General features: G+C 34.8%; 1 protein-coding gene across 1 annotated transcript; it reads right to left on the bottom strand.

The window, feature by feature from the left end:
• Nucleotides 1-1613: 1613 nt before the first annotated feature.
• hepacam2 (HEPACAM family member 2) lies at nucleotides 1614-15458 on the bottom strand. The gene is made up of 9 exons (XM_048201562.1): nucleotides 15014-15458; nucleotides 10278-10622; nucleotides 8981-9265; nucleotides 6948-7247; nucleotides 6220-6345; nucleotides 3445-3466; nucleotides 3315-3349; nucleotides 2353-2426; nucleotides 1614-2272 (listed from the first exon to the last, which is right to left on the bottom strand). The coding sequence occupies exons 1-9, from the start codon at nucleotides 15072-15074 to the stop codon at nucleotides 2162-2164; spliced, it is 1359 nt and encodes a 452-aa protein (XP_048057519.1). The 5' UTR covers nucleotides 15075-15458; the 3' UTR covers nucleotides 1614-2161.
• Nucleotides 15459-17589: the final 2131 nt, after the last annotated feature.

Below are 17589 nucleotides of genomic sequence, written 5' to 3'. Positions count from 1 at the left end.
GTGCAGCATGGGATATGTAGTTCTTCGGAATAGCATCCTTATTCATTAGCCTGTATTGCAGAAATAGCTGAATATGGAAGCCCATTTACGAAACGTTTTTTAATGCTTTGGTACATCACAATTTCTACATAAAAAGTCATAATTATTACATAAAAAGTCAAAATTATGACATAATTTAGACTTTTTTTAATTGTTTTTGTCAAAATGTCAATGTTTTGTCATAATTACAACTTTTATGGCATAATTATGACTTTCATCTCAATTAGTATCTCACAATTTCAGCTTTTTATGTCACAATTACATCATGATTATGTATTTTTTCTTATGTAGCCTATTGGAAATGGGCTTTTATTTGTTAGTGTACTGTTGTTGTGATGTTACAGCTTATTGTTGGCACTTTCTACAGATAAAACTAGGTTCTCATGCTTATTTGTTTAATCAATTTTTACATTTTAGGCAAATTAAAAAGCTGGATTGCCTCAGAGAAAGCAGTTAGGCTTATATTTGTATAATGCTTTGTAGAAATCATTATTAGAAATTTCCATATTTTGCATATAGTATTTATTTGAGAGATACAGGAAAGACAAAGTCAGTGTCTCCTGACTTTAACCATTTCTAGCTCACCAGCTACACTAAAATGATTATTTCTGTCTGTTACAGAAGACTGCATTGTGTACAAACAGATAGGCCTACATAAAATGAATCAAGGATTCTTGGAAAAGCAACAATACCTCATTTGTTTTGGGTGTTTACATCTCACGACTCAGAGAAAAGTTTACAGCAAATATATGTGCTACCTGACATAAATATTCTAGCGTGGGTGTTTGAGATGAGGCCCTCTAACTGGCGGTTCATGCCGATATGAGCACACATAAGAGAGCAAGTGTTTTCCGTCAATACAGAGCCGCTGATATCACTGATGATTTCCCAGTCAAATGAGGGAGTGGCACCTCCCCCAGGCTGCCGAGCTGTTGATATAATAGTACTACTGCTCTTCCTGCAAAAGAGAGAAAATAAACACACAGTCATATTATAAATCTTCCATTTATGAAACACTGCCTGTTTGTTCAGGTAATATGCTTTTGTACCAGACAATCTCTCTGGGTATAATACCCATCAGTGCTTAATGTAATTCATCAGCTTAATATGTGCACAGGAAGACTCACTGCCATACTTACCAAAATACAAGCCAAATATATAATTTAAAAACAGACAATTACAGTGTTGCAGAAAGTTACTTTTAAGAGTAATGCATTACAATATTGCATTACTCCCCCCCCCCCAAAAAAGTAACTTATCACATTACTTAGTTACTTTTTACAGAAAGTAATGCATTACATTACTTTTGCTTTACTTTTTCTCATCTGGGCAATAACCATCATGTTTACACAGCACACACAACACCTCTGCACTTACTTCCAGTTTCATCTAATAAACGGAAGAACAAAATAACTTCTTATAATATATTTTCTTGTAAATCTAAAAGTAATGCATTACTTTACTTGATACTTGAAAAAAGTAATCTGATTACATAGTTAGCGTTACTTGTAAGGCATTACCCCCAACACTGATTATATCATATACTTAATTAAAAAGGGAAAGAATGCAAAAAATATTTCTAAAAACCTTTATTTTCAAATTACAAAGCATCCATCTGTGTTTAAAATGTGAACAGGTGCAACACATAGAGAACAAATCAGACAGAAGATGTCTGTTTTACATTCGAAAACATGAAATGTGGCATCTTTAAAATGTAATGAGCAATATCACAGAATACACTGCAGTGTGCAAACAAAGTTTCAACGTACAAAATGCATACATCATATTTACATTCAAAAAACAACGACGTTAGATGACGACTGTATTTATATATAAATACTCTTAGTTTTTCATTAAGCATGTTGCTACAGAATAAAATCTCATAGTTCTCTTTCTTATATAGGTATTTTTTAAGACAATAAAAACTTTAGTGCCCAGCACAAGTTTATAAATGTGTGATTTTCAGACTTTTGGAAGTATAAAAAGGAAGTATAAAAATGATTAACTGTAAAGCAAAAGAAGCGTTTAAATGTGCGACTGAGAAAAAAAAAAAGGCAGAAAGAAAAATATAGTAAAATGCTTTGCATCTTTACATCTGAGCACACGTGACGATCCACCTCTCTCATTTCAACAGACTCAGTGTTGGAGTTTCAGGCACATGTCTGATGACATCATAGATGGTGGTATGCAAATCTCTGACTGAATCGAGCCGTGCCAAAGACCTGCAGGATGCCTGGAAAACAGAGGGAAGAAATAATAAACTGTTCTGGGGCAAAACTGCTCATGCAAAATAGCAAAGTTTTTTTTTTTTACCTGTGTTGACTCCATTTTCCCAGGTACAGAGACAAATTCATAGATGCCAAAGTCTTCAGCTGCATCTTCATGACCTGCAAATATCATTCAGATTAGTGTATGTATATATACATGGGCACCCTGACTGGTCTGCGGCTATGCAGCCTCATACACAACAAACTGTGATGCACTGTGTATTCTGACACCTTTCTATCAGAACCAGCATCTTGAGCAATTTGATTTACAGTAACTTGTTAGATCGGATCACACAAGCCAGCCTTCGCTCCCCATGTGCATCAATGAGCCTTGACCGCCCATGACCCTGTCACCGGTTCACCACTGTTCCATTCTTGGACCACTTTTGATAGATACTGACCACTATAGACCGGGAACACCTCACAAGAGATGCAGTTTTGGAGATGCTCTGACCCAGTTATCTAGCCATCACAATTTGGCCCTTGTCAAACTCATTCAAATACACTTGCCCATTTTTCCTGCTTCTAACACATCAACTTTGAGGACAAAATGTTCACTTGCTGCCTAATATATCAGTGTTATTCACTTCACCTGTCAGTAGTCATAATGTTATGCCTGATCAGTGTACACATATATATATATATATATATATAATACAAAGCTAAGTAAGATCCTTATTATGCAATGTACTAAAAGCTATTTGTTTCCTTGCTAATAATTAGGCAGCATATGAATCATTTTATCCACTAGCACAGTTTATCTTAGACAGTAAGTAGTTGGTAATATCCTATTTATTTTCAAAGGGAGTGACTGTGTACGTGGCCAAGTAAAGCCAAACCAGGAAGGTGGAAAATATGTTTAAAGTGTATGCTGACAGAAACCAAGCAGATATGATTATAGTTGTAATGTTAATGGGGTTGGGGAGTTTGTTTGTACAAAGAGGCAGTGTACACATTACTGCTTAACAACACAGGTATATTATAGTCCGTGGCATGCAGTAAACGTACCGGAGCGGTGCAGTCCTTTCTGCTCTGTCATAGGCCTGGAGGACAGGATCAATCCATCAATGATGTCACAGAAATGAAAAAATGTGTCATATTTATCAGATGTTTGTATAAATTTGAATTATTTTCTTACCTCCTGTAGATAGTCTTTATCACTGTAGAAAAATAAAAATCAATTAAACATTATTTCTGTGTCTCAGTAATTGAATAAAGCCTGACAAACACTAAATTAATGATTAAAGACCACTTGAAGTCAGTTGAGACCTTTTTTCTGTCCTGTGTTGACATATTTCTATATTTTTAAATTACATCATTTGCATATTTGTAAGCCAGTAGTCTTTAGTTACATCGCAGCCATTAATCATGATTTGCTTCGTGTCAGTCATTTGATGTGGTATTAGATGGAGGAACATTTTAATTCGGAAGATATTTATGTCCTGTTTACACCTGGTATTTAGATGTGTTTTCGTCAGAAGTAAACGAGGGAGACACATTCCTGTTTACACCTGGTGTTTCTCTTTAGTCCACTTTCAACCACTTCAGTCCTGATTTCTTTGAGGGGAGGGTCTATGGGTGGGTAAATGTATGTTTGTTTTGTTAATTTAAATGTGAACACAACCGGAGACGACAGAAAACATACGGACAGCATCAGCTTTCGTTTCTGCTCTGACAGCCGCAAGACCACGCCTAGAAATTAGGAATGGTGAGAGAACATTGTGCTTGGTACATTTTTCGTCTTCAAATAAAATTTGGGTCTTCAGCTGACTAAGTTTAAATCCTGTCTGGCTAGTGCGCTTCCAATAATGTTTATGCATTAGGTCAGTAGGCGGAGAGTAGGCGGTCTCTTGTGGCTGTTCGAACACATTCGACCACATGAGCGTTTACACTACAAAAGCAATCCGGTCGAATGCATTTTCGCTTACCTCTGGAAGTGGTCGAAAGTGGACGGGCTCAAAATATTTTAGACCCCTGATCTGATATTTAGCATGATCAGATCAACCAAAACAAATCTTAAAGGGATAGTTCACCCAAAAATGAATATTTTGTAATTACTTACTCACCCTCGTGTTGTTCCAAACCTGTATGAGTTTCTTTCTTCTGTTGAACGCAAAAGAAGATATTTTAAGGAATGTTGGTAACTGGACAGTTGATGCACCCATTGCCTTCCATTGTAGGAAAAAAAAAAAATACTACATCAAGTCAATGTGTGCCATCAACTGTCTGGTTACCAACATTCCTTAGAATTTCTTCTTTTGCGTTCAACAGAAGAAAAAAACTCATACAGGTTTGGAACAACACAAGGGTGAGTAAATGATGACAAAATTTTCATTTTTGGGTGAACTATCCCTTTAATACCAGGTGTAAACAGGGACTTGATTGGTCAAAAATCTATGTAGTACAGGATGAGTCATCAATATCTTTGATCTGTATTCTCATAAGAAAATTACTTTTTTTTACACATGTATTTCTGCCAAAAGTGATTTTTTTACAACATTTAGGAGTGCACTAGCAAATAAATGGCAAATGGCACATGGACTACAAGCCACAAATCTCAAATTTCTTGGGGACTTTAAACAAATATTAACCATCAGTAGGACTGGGACAATACATTGATTCATGATTCGCGATACAATGATTCTGGATCGATTCTGAGCTTAGTTTTAACAGCAGATGGCATTCTAGGCTAGTTTTTAACTGCACACCAGTGTTGCCAAGTGTTAGCCAAATTGGGCTACTTTAACACAGCAGGTTGTTTTTCATGTCCACGGGTTGAGTGACCCCATAACATGATATTTACCAGGGAAACCCTGCCAAAAACGTGGATTTTACCCCCGGAACATGATTTTTACCGAGGACCCCCCTGAAATGAGATTGGGCTAGTTTTGAGTAGCAATTGGGTGGGTTTTGATGTGAAAACTTGGCAACCCTGCCGCACACTCAAATGCTCACGAAGAAGACTGCTGGAGAGCGCTCGTGCATTCGGCTGGGTCATGTAAGTGGTTAAATATACTTGCACCTCGGCTCAGAACGCTTTTATGACGCGAGATTAATGTAAACACAGCCCACTGCGAACACCCTTGTAATTCGCTTCAACCTTTTCGAACTTTATGAATGATTATTTTAGGCTTATGTGGTGTGTGTAAAGGAAATGGAAGCAAACAGAGTACGTAGTGCCATCTGCTGTTCAAAACTAGCTCAGAATTGATTCGAGAGAGAATCGCGATACATGGGAAAACATCAGGATCGCTCCAAATTCTTTGTATCGAGAATCAATGTATTTTCCCAGTCCTAGAGTGATTTAAAGGTGCTAAAGAAGATCTTTTCGTCGAATGAGAAACCAAAGACTGTTACTGAGTTTTTGAAATGAGCGCATGCGTAAGAATTTCGAGAGAACGCCTCCCAAAACTTGAGCACGAGTATTGGAACACGAGTGTTTACCATCGGCATTTGCTGTGTCGTGTTTTTTGGATTCATTATGTCGGACTCACCGCAGGTAACTCATAATCTGCAGTTGTTACTCCTGTCTCCTGACAAAAACATTGCATGCAGCGCCTGTGGAGTGTGGAAGTTACTGGAGCGCGCAGCCGCGCTCGTCTCTCACAAGGAACGTCACGGCAGTGATTGACAAGCCAGAGGGCCAATCGTTTATGCGATGATCGCGTAAACGATTGGCTGATGTTTTTAAGGCCCTATCTCGTGCACAGATAATGTATATTAATATTATTACTTTGAGTGCACCTAATAAATAGTCTTTTATCAGTTAGTAAAGACAGTTTCAAGTAATATTGCAAAAATGTATAAAACAAAACATCCTCTTTAGCACCTTTAATGAATAATTGACTTTGCTCAAATGACACATCATTAAGGTGATGCCTGAATATTGTTAAAAAGCAGAATGATATCATACTTCTTTTTGGATGGCAGCTCTTCCTTAGGAGCACAAACATCATACACACTATGATGATGGCTGAGAAGACTGTAATAAAAGTCAATGGAGACAGCGCACTCCCTCCCTGGATGTATTTAGCTTTTCCTGGAAACAAATCAATATATCAGCGTTACATTTTATATTTTGAAATAAATAATTTCTAGTGTATGATCTTCATCTTTAAACAATCAGGAACTTGAATTGCATGTTTTCTTTTTTTTTTCTTTTTTATACAACATCCACACTGAAACAGCCTGTATCGATGTAAACAATAAGAACAGGTGCTGGCCCATATTTACTTTCCAGTGGAACAGCAAGACTTAATCACAGGTGGGACAGATTTACTTAGCAACTGGAGAAAAAAAGACAGCTTGCCACGACCATGCAGTGTGACAATGGATGGAACAAAGGAACAACAAACAGGACTAATTAACTGAAAACACCAAAGCCAGTGGCAATTTTCGTAGTGTGTGCAAAATACATTATGTATTATTATTTAAAGCTTCAATAATGTCTGTCTACTTTGGTTTGATCAGGTCAGAGGGATGTAATAAAATAATCTGAAGGTTAATTTTGAAATTACTGTCATTATTTTTACATGTACATCAATAGGAGTTTTTGGGACTCCAACACAAACACAGTAAAGACAGATCTATAGAACATGAACGAAATTACAGATCCAAAACTGTAGGTGACAGTAAGCGTACCTGTGCTGAGACTGGCCACCACCAGTGTGAACTTGGTCTCGTCCTGCTTCTTCGTCACATTGTTGAATGCTCTACACAAGAACTCTTTACCCTGGGGTAACTCATACGGCTTCACTTCAAACCGTGGTCCAGTCATGAGAACCTCTGTGCTGTTCTTTGTTTTAGAGATCCAGACGCAGGTGTTGGGAGGGTTCGAGTCCGCAATACACTCAAAAAAGACCAGTTCACCTGGGTTTACTGTGAACACGCCTCCAATTTTCAGACCTTGGTCAGAATTTACTGCCAGGTTATAGGGCCCGTCTGAAAAATATGTTAAAGTTGCAAAGAACATTAATAGTGGTTTGTTTTTCAACATTTTTTTTTTTCATTTATACCTAACTTCATTGCAATTGTCTATTACTTTGTTTTAGTTCTACTAAACTAAAGTCCCAGTTCTTCTATTAACTCTTTCCCCACCAGTGTTTGTTTTTTTTAAAGGTTGCCAAACACCACCAGCATTTTTGTAAATTTTACAAAAATTGCATGACCCCCAGAATATTTTGTCTGAACATGCAATATATCAAAAGAAAGAACAGAGCCTCTGCTTTTAACCCTCTGGTTCTATTCGAATGTCGGTCAAAAATGACCAAATTTGTTTATTTCAATGAAATGATTGTACTATATTTTAGTTCGATAATGTTTTTTTATTTAATAATTTATATTTTTAGGGCATTTCATGGTACTGAATTATATTTATGCAGTAGTTCTAATGCATTTATTCACTTTTTGAGCCTTGACCTGAAAATAAAATTTCCAATATAAACTGTCATAAATCTTGAATGACTTAAGTTTGGGACAGCACTTGGCAGATTTTTGCTGAAGTGAAAAAAAGTTGTTTAAAAAGAAAAGAAAAAGGTTAATTTAAAAACAATAATACAATTTTACATTTATTGTAATGAAAAATGCACAAAAATATTTTTTGTTTTATTTTTACATGAAATATATATTTTCCAAAACATGTTTTACTCTAAAACTGTGAGAAAATCAAAGCCATAAATCTAAAGAAGCTGTGCTCCAAATCTGAGGCTGATATCTCAAAAAATGAGCTTTCAGTAAGAATTTGTTTGGGTGCAGTACCAAATATTTCCACTAGATGAAATTCCTCTTCCATTCGTTTCCAATGCAGCCATGTTTGACTGTGAACAAAACAAGTGTGACTATTTTTTTCAGGACCATTTAACTTTTTTGAATCATGTACATGAGTTTTGTGTGTGTGTGTGTGTGTGTGTGTGTGTGTGTGTGTGTGTGTGTGTGTGTGTGTGTTTACACAGCAAGTGCCAAAACCTTTAAGTGCCAAAACCAAACAGAAAACCAACAACAGAAATTGTGTTGTTGTTTTTTTCAAAGACTACAACGTGCATACGCAATGCTTCTATCGCTTGTTTCTCCTCTTTTTTTTTGCCTGTGTTTTAATCTGGTGATTCTGTACTCTTTCAGAAGATGCGTAATAGCGCACCCTACTGTATAACAGTGAAAACACAGACAGTCAGAAAATTCCGTCAATGGCGGGGAAAGAGTTAATTGCTATAAATTATTCTATTTCTTTATTCTGTGAGTGAATTTGTACAGCAACAGGAAAGTTAAGGAGAAAAATTGAGTAATTTTTCAGCTAATCATGTGATTTCAAAATGGCAGCCTCCATGAGGGGACCCTCTTGATGTTAAATAAATCAGCTTTTATTAGGCTACTTTCTTTAAATGTATTTTTCAAAAAATACTATTGATTTCATTAAAGGTAAACCATTTTAAGGAGGAAAAAATGATGCTTTGCACCTTTAATAACTTGACCCACTTTCATCTACCTTTACTTTAATATAAATGACGTGTCAGGACAGATCGTGTTTAACGTCTGAGTTACAATGCAAACAGAAGTTAATTCTCAGGCTGCAGGAGGAACCTGCCGGACAGTGTGCAATAACGATGCAATGATTTACACACGAGATGATAACAGATGATAAATGAGCTTGAAGTCAGAGAAGAATGACAGATACTCACAGAACACACTGAGATCAGCCTGTTTGCTTTGGGTTTTGCTAATGTGGTTTCGGGCCTCACAAATGTATTGACCGATGTCTTCTTTCTTGACAGGGTTTATAAAAAGCATCCCATTATCTTGTGAGAACGTATGCCGCTCACTTGGACCAACCAACATGTTGTTCTTTAGCCATTTTAACTGAACATTTGTCCCATGTTCAACAGAGCAAGTCAGCGTCACATTGTCCCTGTCTTCCACGATTTCTGAGTCTGGGGTTTTACTAATTATGGGGATGGACACAGGCACTGGAGGCAGAAAAGACATCGAATTGAGTGCTTACAACAAAAGAGATTCTCTGAAATACATGTATATGGCAGCCCGTTTCCATCTCAGAGAAAAATAATAAAACAGTAATTGTACGTTTTTTTCTTTTTAATCTCATAATTTTGATTTAGTATGTCATAACTTTGTTTTTTTTTAACTCATTTCGATTTAGTGTCAGAATTGAGACTTTTAAAGTCTTAATTCTGACTTTTTATGTCAATTTTGATTAAGAATCTCATAAATATGTCTTTTTAAGTCATACCGATTAGTGTCAATTTTGACATTTTAAGTCATAATTTTGATTTAGTATGCCATCATTTCTACATTTTAAATCGTAATTCCAACTTTTTAAGTCATAATTTCAATTTAGTGTCATAATTTCAACTTTTTAAGTTAATTTTGATTTAGTATCTCATAATTATGACTTTTTAAGTCATAATTCCGACGTTTTAAGTCATGATTTTGATTTAGTGTCCATTTTGACTTGTTATAATAATAATAATAAGTCGTAATGTAGTATGCCATAATTTCTATTTTTAAGTCATAATTCTGATGTTTTAAGTCATCATTTCAATTTAGCATGCCATAATTTTGACTTTCTAAGTCATAATTCTAATTTTTTAAGTCATAATTTGGATTCAGTGTCAGTTCTAACTTTTTAAATCATAATATTGATTTAAGTCATAATTTTGACTTAGAATTTTCGATTTAGTGTCAATTTCAATTTGTCATAGTTTTGACTTTGAAGTCATAATTTTGACTTTTTAAGTCATACTTTTTTATTTAGTATGTCATAATTTTGACTTATAAAGTCATAATTAAAGTCATACGTTAGACTTTTCTTCTCATAATTATGACCATGTCATAACTTTGACTTTTTATTCCATAATTATGACTTTTTTTTCTTTTTTTTTTTTAGTGGCAGAAATGGGCTTCCATAGGAAGCAGACTTGTATTTGTATGAGAACGCCAAAAACACTCCAACGCTCTTACCGCTGACTGTGACCGTCACTGTTTTAGTGACATTCACTATACTGGAGTTTCCCGGGAAGATGATGTTGATCTCCAGCTCGTATTCCCCCTGTGTGTCCTCATCCAGATGCTCAAAATTTAGAGAACCATTTGGCAAAATGAGCCTAATGTTCTTTAGGCGCAGATTTGAGATGACAGTGGTTTTGGTAAAACTGACCAAATGAGTGTAAACAGGCTTAGTTTTACACCAGGTCCCCTGGAAAGTTACATCCTGAACATCAAAATGAGTCTCTACTCTGAGGAGCATAGAGTCGCCCATTTTCCCATGCTGTGTGGACTGCAGTGAAATGTATTCAGAGTCTGTACCTGTTCAAAAAAGAGTGTAAAATGCTGTTTAATGACTTGTACTATCAAAAAACATTAGGTAAAATATAAACAGTTTAATGTAATGTCATTAGAGCTGTTCAGTCATAATGTCAATTTGTAGGCCAAATGGAAGGCAAAGTCATCACTGATTCAACTTAAATGTGTTTCAAGCAGTTTTTCATTTATGACTAAAATAAGGTCAATGGACTTAATGAGACATCCATATTTTGTTCTACAGCATAAATGAAAAAATGTGAAGTTTGAAAGTATGTTCACATGCCTTTATGTAGCAACTTAACATCTTGCATTTCTCTTGTAGGTTTTAGGACTAAAAACTAAACAGCTCTAAAATTTCCTGATAATTCACTCACCCCCATGTCATCCAAGATGTTCATGTCTCTCTTTCTTCAGTTGAAAAGAAATTAAGGTTTTTGAGGAAAACATTCCAGGATTTTTCTCTATATAGTGGACTTCAACAGGGTTCAACGGGTTGAAGATCCAAATTGCAGCTTCAGTGCAGCTTCAAAGAGCTCTACACGATCCCAGACGAGGAATAAGGGTCTTATCTAGTGAAACGATCAGTCATTTTCTAAGAAAAATAAAAATTATACACTTTTTAACCACAATTGCTCATCTTGCACTGCTCTGAGATCTGCCATGCATTACGTAATCATGTTGGAAAGGTCACGCATGGAGAAAGGAGTTTTTCGTCCTATCGTGGTACTTCCTCCTACGTCATGTATGACCTTTCCAATGTGATTACGTAATGTGTGGTGTATTGCAGTACAGTGCAAGATGAGCATTTATGGTTAAAAGGTATATCATTTTTTTCTTTTTTTTTAGAAAATGATCAATCGTTTCACTAGATAAGACCCTTATTCCTCGTCTGGGATCGTGTAGAGCTCTTTGAAGCTGCACTGAAACTGACATTTGGACCTTCAACACGTTGGTAGTAGTATATGGAGAAAAATCCTAATGTATCCTTAATTTCTTTTCGACTGAAGAAAGAAAGAACATGTCATCCAAGAACATCTATAAATTATCAGGAAATTTTAATTCTGAAGTGAACTAATCCTTTAAGTGTAAACTGAATGTAATGCTTTTGAACACTTGTTTCCATGCATTAAATTAAAATGTATTGTAGTTTACATTTAAATTAAATGAAGTTTGTTATTATTTGAAGTACATTACAAATGCGCATTCAAAATAATTAAGCACGCTACTACACACACAGAATTTCCCACAAAACAGAAAAGACCATCTATATGTACAACATACACCATCTTAGCCCTCAAATACTCAATATTAAACTTTCGGTCATTCGGGCAGAACGGTGCGGCATAAAAACCGGCAATGTTTCTCATTAACAGTAACACTGCTGAATAAAACATCAATCGAAATCCGTCGCTAATCTGAGCATTTTTCCTCCTTTGGTTCACTTGGAAATTTGCAGAACGTACCCTCACATAATCTGCAATTCCAGCATTACACTGGATTTTCCCATCATTAATTAGTTCGTACACACAGATCTGCACTTTAATCCTCACTGCCTTTGCCCTCGCCGCTCGATCCTATACCTGCGCGAGTAAATATTGACCAGCTTCTCAGAATGATAGTGATCAAACATCAAGTCCTCTCTAATTTGTCTGAACTGGTCCATGAGCAAACACTCAGGCAGTGAGGAAGAGCTATCATGCGTTACATGAAGTCATAGAGACCCCCGTATCACTGATCGCAAAAGTAATGCTCCGATAATGCTGTAAAGATAACGTACTGTCCTCTACTGAACTCTAAACTGATCTATCTCATTTACTTAAGGATAAGATTTCTTTTGCATGGACGTAGCGATCGTAGGCTTCAGAGGCCCTGCTTTAACTGACAGCTGTTAATCTGCATTACGTTGCTAGGCAAGGCCGTGTGGCAGCAGGCAGGTAGAAAGCAAGCAGGTAAACAGTCTCATACTCCTCCCTCTCTATCGCTCTCAGGCCCCTTAACTACCCGGACACGGCCATCTCCACCCCCTACTCGCTTTATCGGCCTGCTGACAGCCAGTGTTGTGCATTACAATAGATGACTGCGTGGCTCGTGTTGTGTGCTAAATAATAAATAAAGACACCCCTATTGCACGCACAAAAAACAGAGGGCAGGTTCAGTGGAAGTGAAAAGTGTGCATGCGTTTAAGCAACACTAATCGCTAATAAGTGGGCTTGGCCTGTTCTGGTTTTATTGTCTCCCAACAAGGTAAGGATTATTGTGGGGATAGCAACAGTGCATCTAGACCACCACCACGACAATAGGCATTAGGTATTGAGCTATTCACACCCAGCAAACGACCAACTCCTTATGCGTCCCGAAACACAAACAAACGCTGGACTATTCACACCCACATGATCATCCAGTACAGACATTACCAAAATGCACATACAAATGTGTGGACTGGAAAATGAACAAAAGCTTGACTGTGAGTAATCCACCAAGCCTTGAATGTTTGTGTGTATCATGTGACACAAAAAGCAAACTGTAGGAAGCATCTGCCACAAGAATTTGAGTCATATATATATATAACATATTTGTATCTTTATTTACTATATTTAAAATAGTTTATAAAAATAGTAAATGCACAATCTATAAAAATATATTGTTATATTGTAAATAAAAATAAAAAATTAAATCACAAATTATAAAGACAAATTCATATATATATATATATATATATATATATATATATATATATATATGTATTTATTTACTTTATTTAAAATAGTATATAAAAATTGTAAATATAAAATCTGTAAAAATATTATATTTAATTTGTGTGTGTGTATATATATATATATATATATATATATATATATATATATGAATTTGTCATTTATCTTTGTTAAAAATTTTATAAAATCACTTAATTATTCACAACATATATATTTTTAAGGATTGTACATGTACTCTTTTATATAATATTTTAAATAAGTATTTATAAGTAAATAAAGATACAAATATTTAAGTATATATATATATTTGTGTGTATGTGTGAGTGTGTGAATTTTATTGAAAATTAAAACAAATAAATTAATTACATAATTACAAATTCATATTATATATATATATATATATATATATATATATATATATATATATATATATATATATGAATTTGTAATTATGTAATTAATTTATTTGTTTTAATTTAATTTATATATATACATATATACATACACAAAAAACATATTTGTATCTTTATTTACTCTATTTAAAGTAGTATATAAAAATAGTAAATATACAATCTGAAAAAATATATTGTGAATAATTAATATATTTGATTTAATTTTTTTTATAAAAAAGACAAATTCATATATATATATATATATATATATATATATATATATATATATCTTTATTTACTTTATTTAAAATAGTATGTAAAATAGTACATAAAATAAATAAAAATAGTGAATAATTAAGTGTTTAATAATTATTGTGAATAATTAAGTGATTTTATTTAATTTTTAATAAAAATTAAAACAAATTAAATAAATTACACATTCATATATATAGAGTATGATTGAAAACTATGATAAGACAACAGTAACACATAGCACAGATATTAAAATTAGGATAGGACAATATGTGTTTCTGTTAATGTTATGTTAAAATGTTCAAAAATAATTCAGCACACAATAAAAAAAAAACTACATTCCCACTACATTTAAAAACATTAAAGTAAAATGTTTTTGTATGAAATCACAGATTTGTTTATATAAAAAAATCTAAATAATATTCATTTAGTTATTAAAAACATATCTTAAAATATATAATTGTAAAAAAATAACGTTTTAGTTTTGTCCTTTAAAATGAAATGAAATTGTGAATTTCAATATAACACAACATAAGGATGTATACTGGCAGTCACAGTGGGAATATATTCCATCAAAACTTTCAAAAAGGAAGTGAAAATTTCCAAATGTAGGAAGTAATCGCCACACTATATCAGAATTACAGCCCAAACCACATGCAGTTTTAGTCTTTTAGATTCTGCACCACATTGTTTCCTGACATAATCTTAATGTGCAGAGAAGGATGTTTTTGTTGAAAGTAAACAATCATCAGCATAATAAATAATAGTAATAATAAAAGTTATCCATCCATCTTCTTCGAGAATATGAACACAACTTTGAATGGCATTCCAATTAAAATAATAAACATTTATTTCACTGTGAATTTCTCTAAAACTCTAAAAATGTATGTCCCAAAGTATTGGCTTTCTCTTAATGGCTCAACCTCAAACTTTTGGCCAAAAATTACCTTTAATTTTTTTTTTTTTTTTTACAGAAAGTTTTGGTGTGGCATCACTGCTGCCATCGTCATTCAAAAAGCAATAAAAATCATCTTACCAGCAACGATGAGAAATAAGACACACATCAGCAGAACCATGGTGCCTCTGACACATTCCATTTCTGCTATATAATCTCCAGAAGCTGTGTGACAAGAAAAGGGAACTGGTGACAGTATTTGCCAGGGAAATGAGAGCACCTAGTCAAAGCCCCGCCCACGTGCCATTTGGACATACATACACCTGGCTGAGCTTCCAAAACACTGCTGTCACCCTGAGGGCCAGAGACAGTCTCACCGATACACATTCACTGCAGATATACACAGCTTAAACACACAGTGTCAGATCACAGAAGGGGACTTCTCTTGAACAGCTGCGGTACACACACAGAAACCAGCGCAGACTGACATTCAAGTACGAGATAGACACAGGGACATTCAGTGCAGGGACATGCAAAGTTTCGTCTGAAACCAAGCATGACTCAAGATACAATGTTTTCAAGAACCATCACACACAAACTCAGAGAAACAGTGCCCTCCACAAATATTGGCACCCTTAGTAAATATGAGCAAAGGCGGCTGTGAAAAAAATCTGCATTGTTTATCTTTTTGATCTTTCATTCAAAAAATTCACAAAATTCCAACCTTTCATTGAAGGAAAAAAATTGAAAATGGGGGGAAAAGCTCATTATGAAATAAATGTTGTTCTCCAATACATGTTTGCCACAATTATTGGCACCTCTAGAAATTCTTCTGAGTAAAATATCTCTTAAGTATATTCCCATACATATTTAGCACACCAGGGTGACTAGGAGCATGAAATTGTGCAGCCATGACTTCCTGTTCCACAGGAGTACAAATATGTGTAAACACAAAGGCCAAATCCCCTTAAACATTCATCACAATGAGAAAAAAACAAATAATATAGTTCTGACGTGCAGCAAAAGATCGTTGAGCTTCACAAATAAGAAAATGGGTATAAGAAAAAAGCTAAAGCATTGAAAATCCCCATTTCCACCATCAGGGAAACAATTAAGAAGTTTCAATCAACTAAAGATGTTACAAATCTGCCTGGAAGAGGACGTGTGTCTAAATCGTCCTAATGCGTGGTGAGGAGGAAAGTTTGAGTGGCCAAAGACTCTCCAAGGATCACAGCTGGAGAATTGCAGAAATTAGTTGAGTCTTGAGTCTCAGAAAGCCTAAAAAAATGACCAAACAGCACCTACATCCTCACAAGATGTTCGGGAGGGTTTCAAGAAAAATCCTTCTTTGCTCATCCAAAAACAAACTCCAGCATATTCAGTTGTCAGACAAGACTGGAACTTCAAACGGGACCGGCTTCTGTGGTCAGATGAAACTAAAAAAAGAGCTTTTTGGCAGCAAACCCACCAGATGGGTTTGGTGCACACATGGATAAAAAGTAACCCATGCCCACGGTTAAATATACTGCTGGATCTTTAATGTTGTGGGCCTATTTTTCTGCTGGAGGTCCTGGACATTTTGTTCAGATTCATGGCATCATGGATTCTATCAAATACTAACAGATAAAAAAATCAAAACCTGACCACTTCTGCTAGAAATCCAATAATGGGCCATGGTTGGATCATCCATCAGGACAATGATCCAAAACAAACATCAAAACCAACACAAAAATGTGTCACTGAGCACAAAATGAAGCTTCTGCCATGGCCATCCCAGTTCCCTGACATGAACCCTAAAGAAAATGAGTGGAGTGAACTGAAGAGAAGAAGCACCAGCATGGAGCTGGGAATCTGAAGGATCTGAAGAGATTTTGTATGGAGGAATGGTCTCTGATCTCTCCTCAGGTGTTCTCCAAACTCATCAGGCATTATAGAAGAAGACTCAGAGCTGTTATCTCGGGAAAAGGACATTGCAATAATTGGGTGCCAATACATTTATTTCATAATGAGCTTTTCCACCCATTTTCAATTCTTTTCCTTCAATGAAAGGTTAGAATTTTGTCAATTTTTTGAATGAAAGATCAAAAAGATAAACAATGCAGATTTATTTTCACAGCCGCCTTTGCTCATATTTACTAAGGGTGCCAATATTTGTGGAGGACACTGTAAATAGCCAGAAGTGACCTAAAAGTGTCATTTAAGTCCACAGCAACTATTAAAATAGCAATAAATCATGTTCATAAACCTCAAATTAAGACTAACGTACCATGTCAAATCTTTCCTTTAAACTAATTTTCATTCTTTTTTGTTATTTTCTGAATAAGAATTGCTCTATTAATGATTCAATCATCAAAGAATCCTGAGTGAGGGCTTCCACAAAATTATGTTTTCAACATTGATAATAATGAGAAATTTCTTCAGTTTCCTGAGCAGCAAATCATGATATTAGAATGATTTCTGAAGGATCATGTGACGCTGAAGACTGGAGTAATGATGCTGAAAATTCAGCTTTGAATCACAGGAATTAATTATAATTTAAAACATATTAAAATAGAAAATTTAATGATCATAATATTTCACAATATTAGTTTTTACTGTATTTTGAATTAAAAATGCAGCCTTGGTGAGCATGAGACTTCTCTAATAAAAAAAATTAAATTGAAATCTTGCTAAGCCCAATTTGACAGTTCAGTGAATGACCAATTCAAACCGGTACA

The sequence above is a fragment of the Megalobrama amblycephala genome, linkage group LG9 (assembly GCF_018812025.1).
Source record: "Megalobrama amblycephala isolate DHTTF-2021 linkage group LG9, ASM1881202v1, whole genome shotgun sequence".
Classification (NCBI taxonomy): Eukaryota; Metazoa; Chordata; class Actinopteri; order Cypriniformes; family Xenocyprididae; genus Megalobrama; species Megalobrama amblycephala.
The sequence above is the reverse complement of the archived record's forward strand: the minus strand, read 5'-3'. Positions and strand labels throughout refer to the sequence as shown.

What these genes read in the sequence shown, in the direction of transcription:
- hepacam2 (XM_048201562.1), bottom strand. Translation starts at nt 15,074, where the DNA reads ATGGAATGTGTCAGAGGCACCATGGTTCTGCTGATGTGTGTCTTATTT. An exon ending in GGCTGATCTCAGTGTGTTCT is followed by an intron (nt 7,248 to 8,980) that starts GTGAGTATCTGT and finishes CATATTTTTCAG; the next exon opens with ACGGGCCCTATAACCTGGCA. An exon ending in GGTGGCCAGTCTCAGCACAG is followed by an intron (nt 6,346 to 6,947) that starts GTACGCTTACTG and finishes ATTTGTTTCCAG; the next exon opens with GAAAAGCTAAATACATCCAG.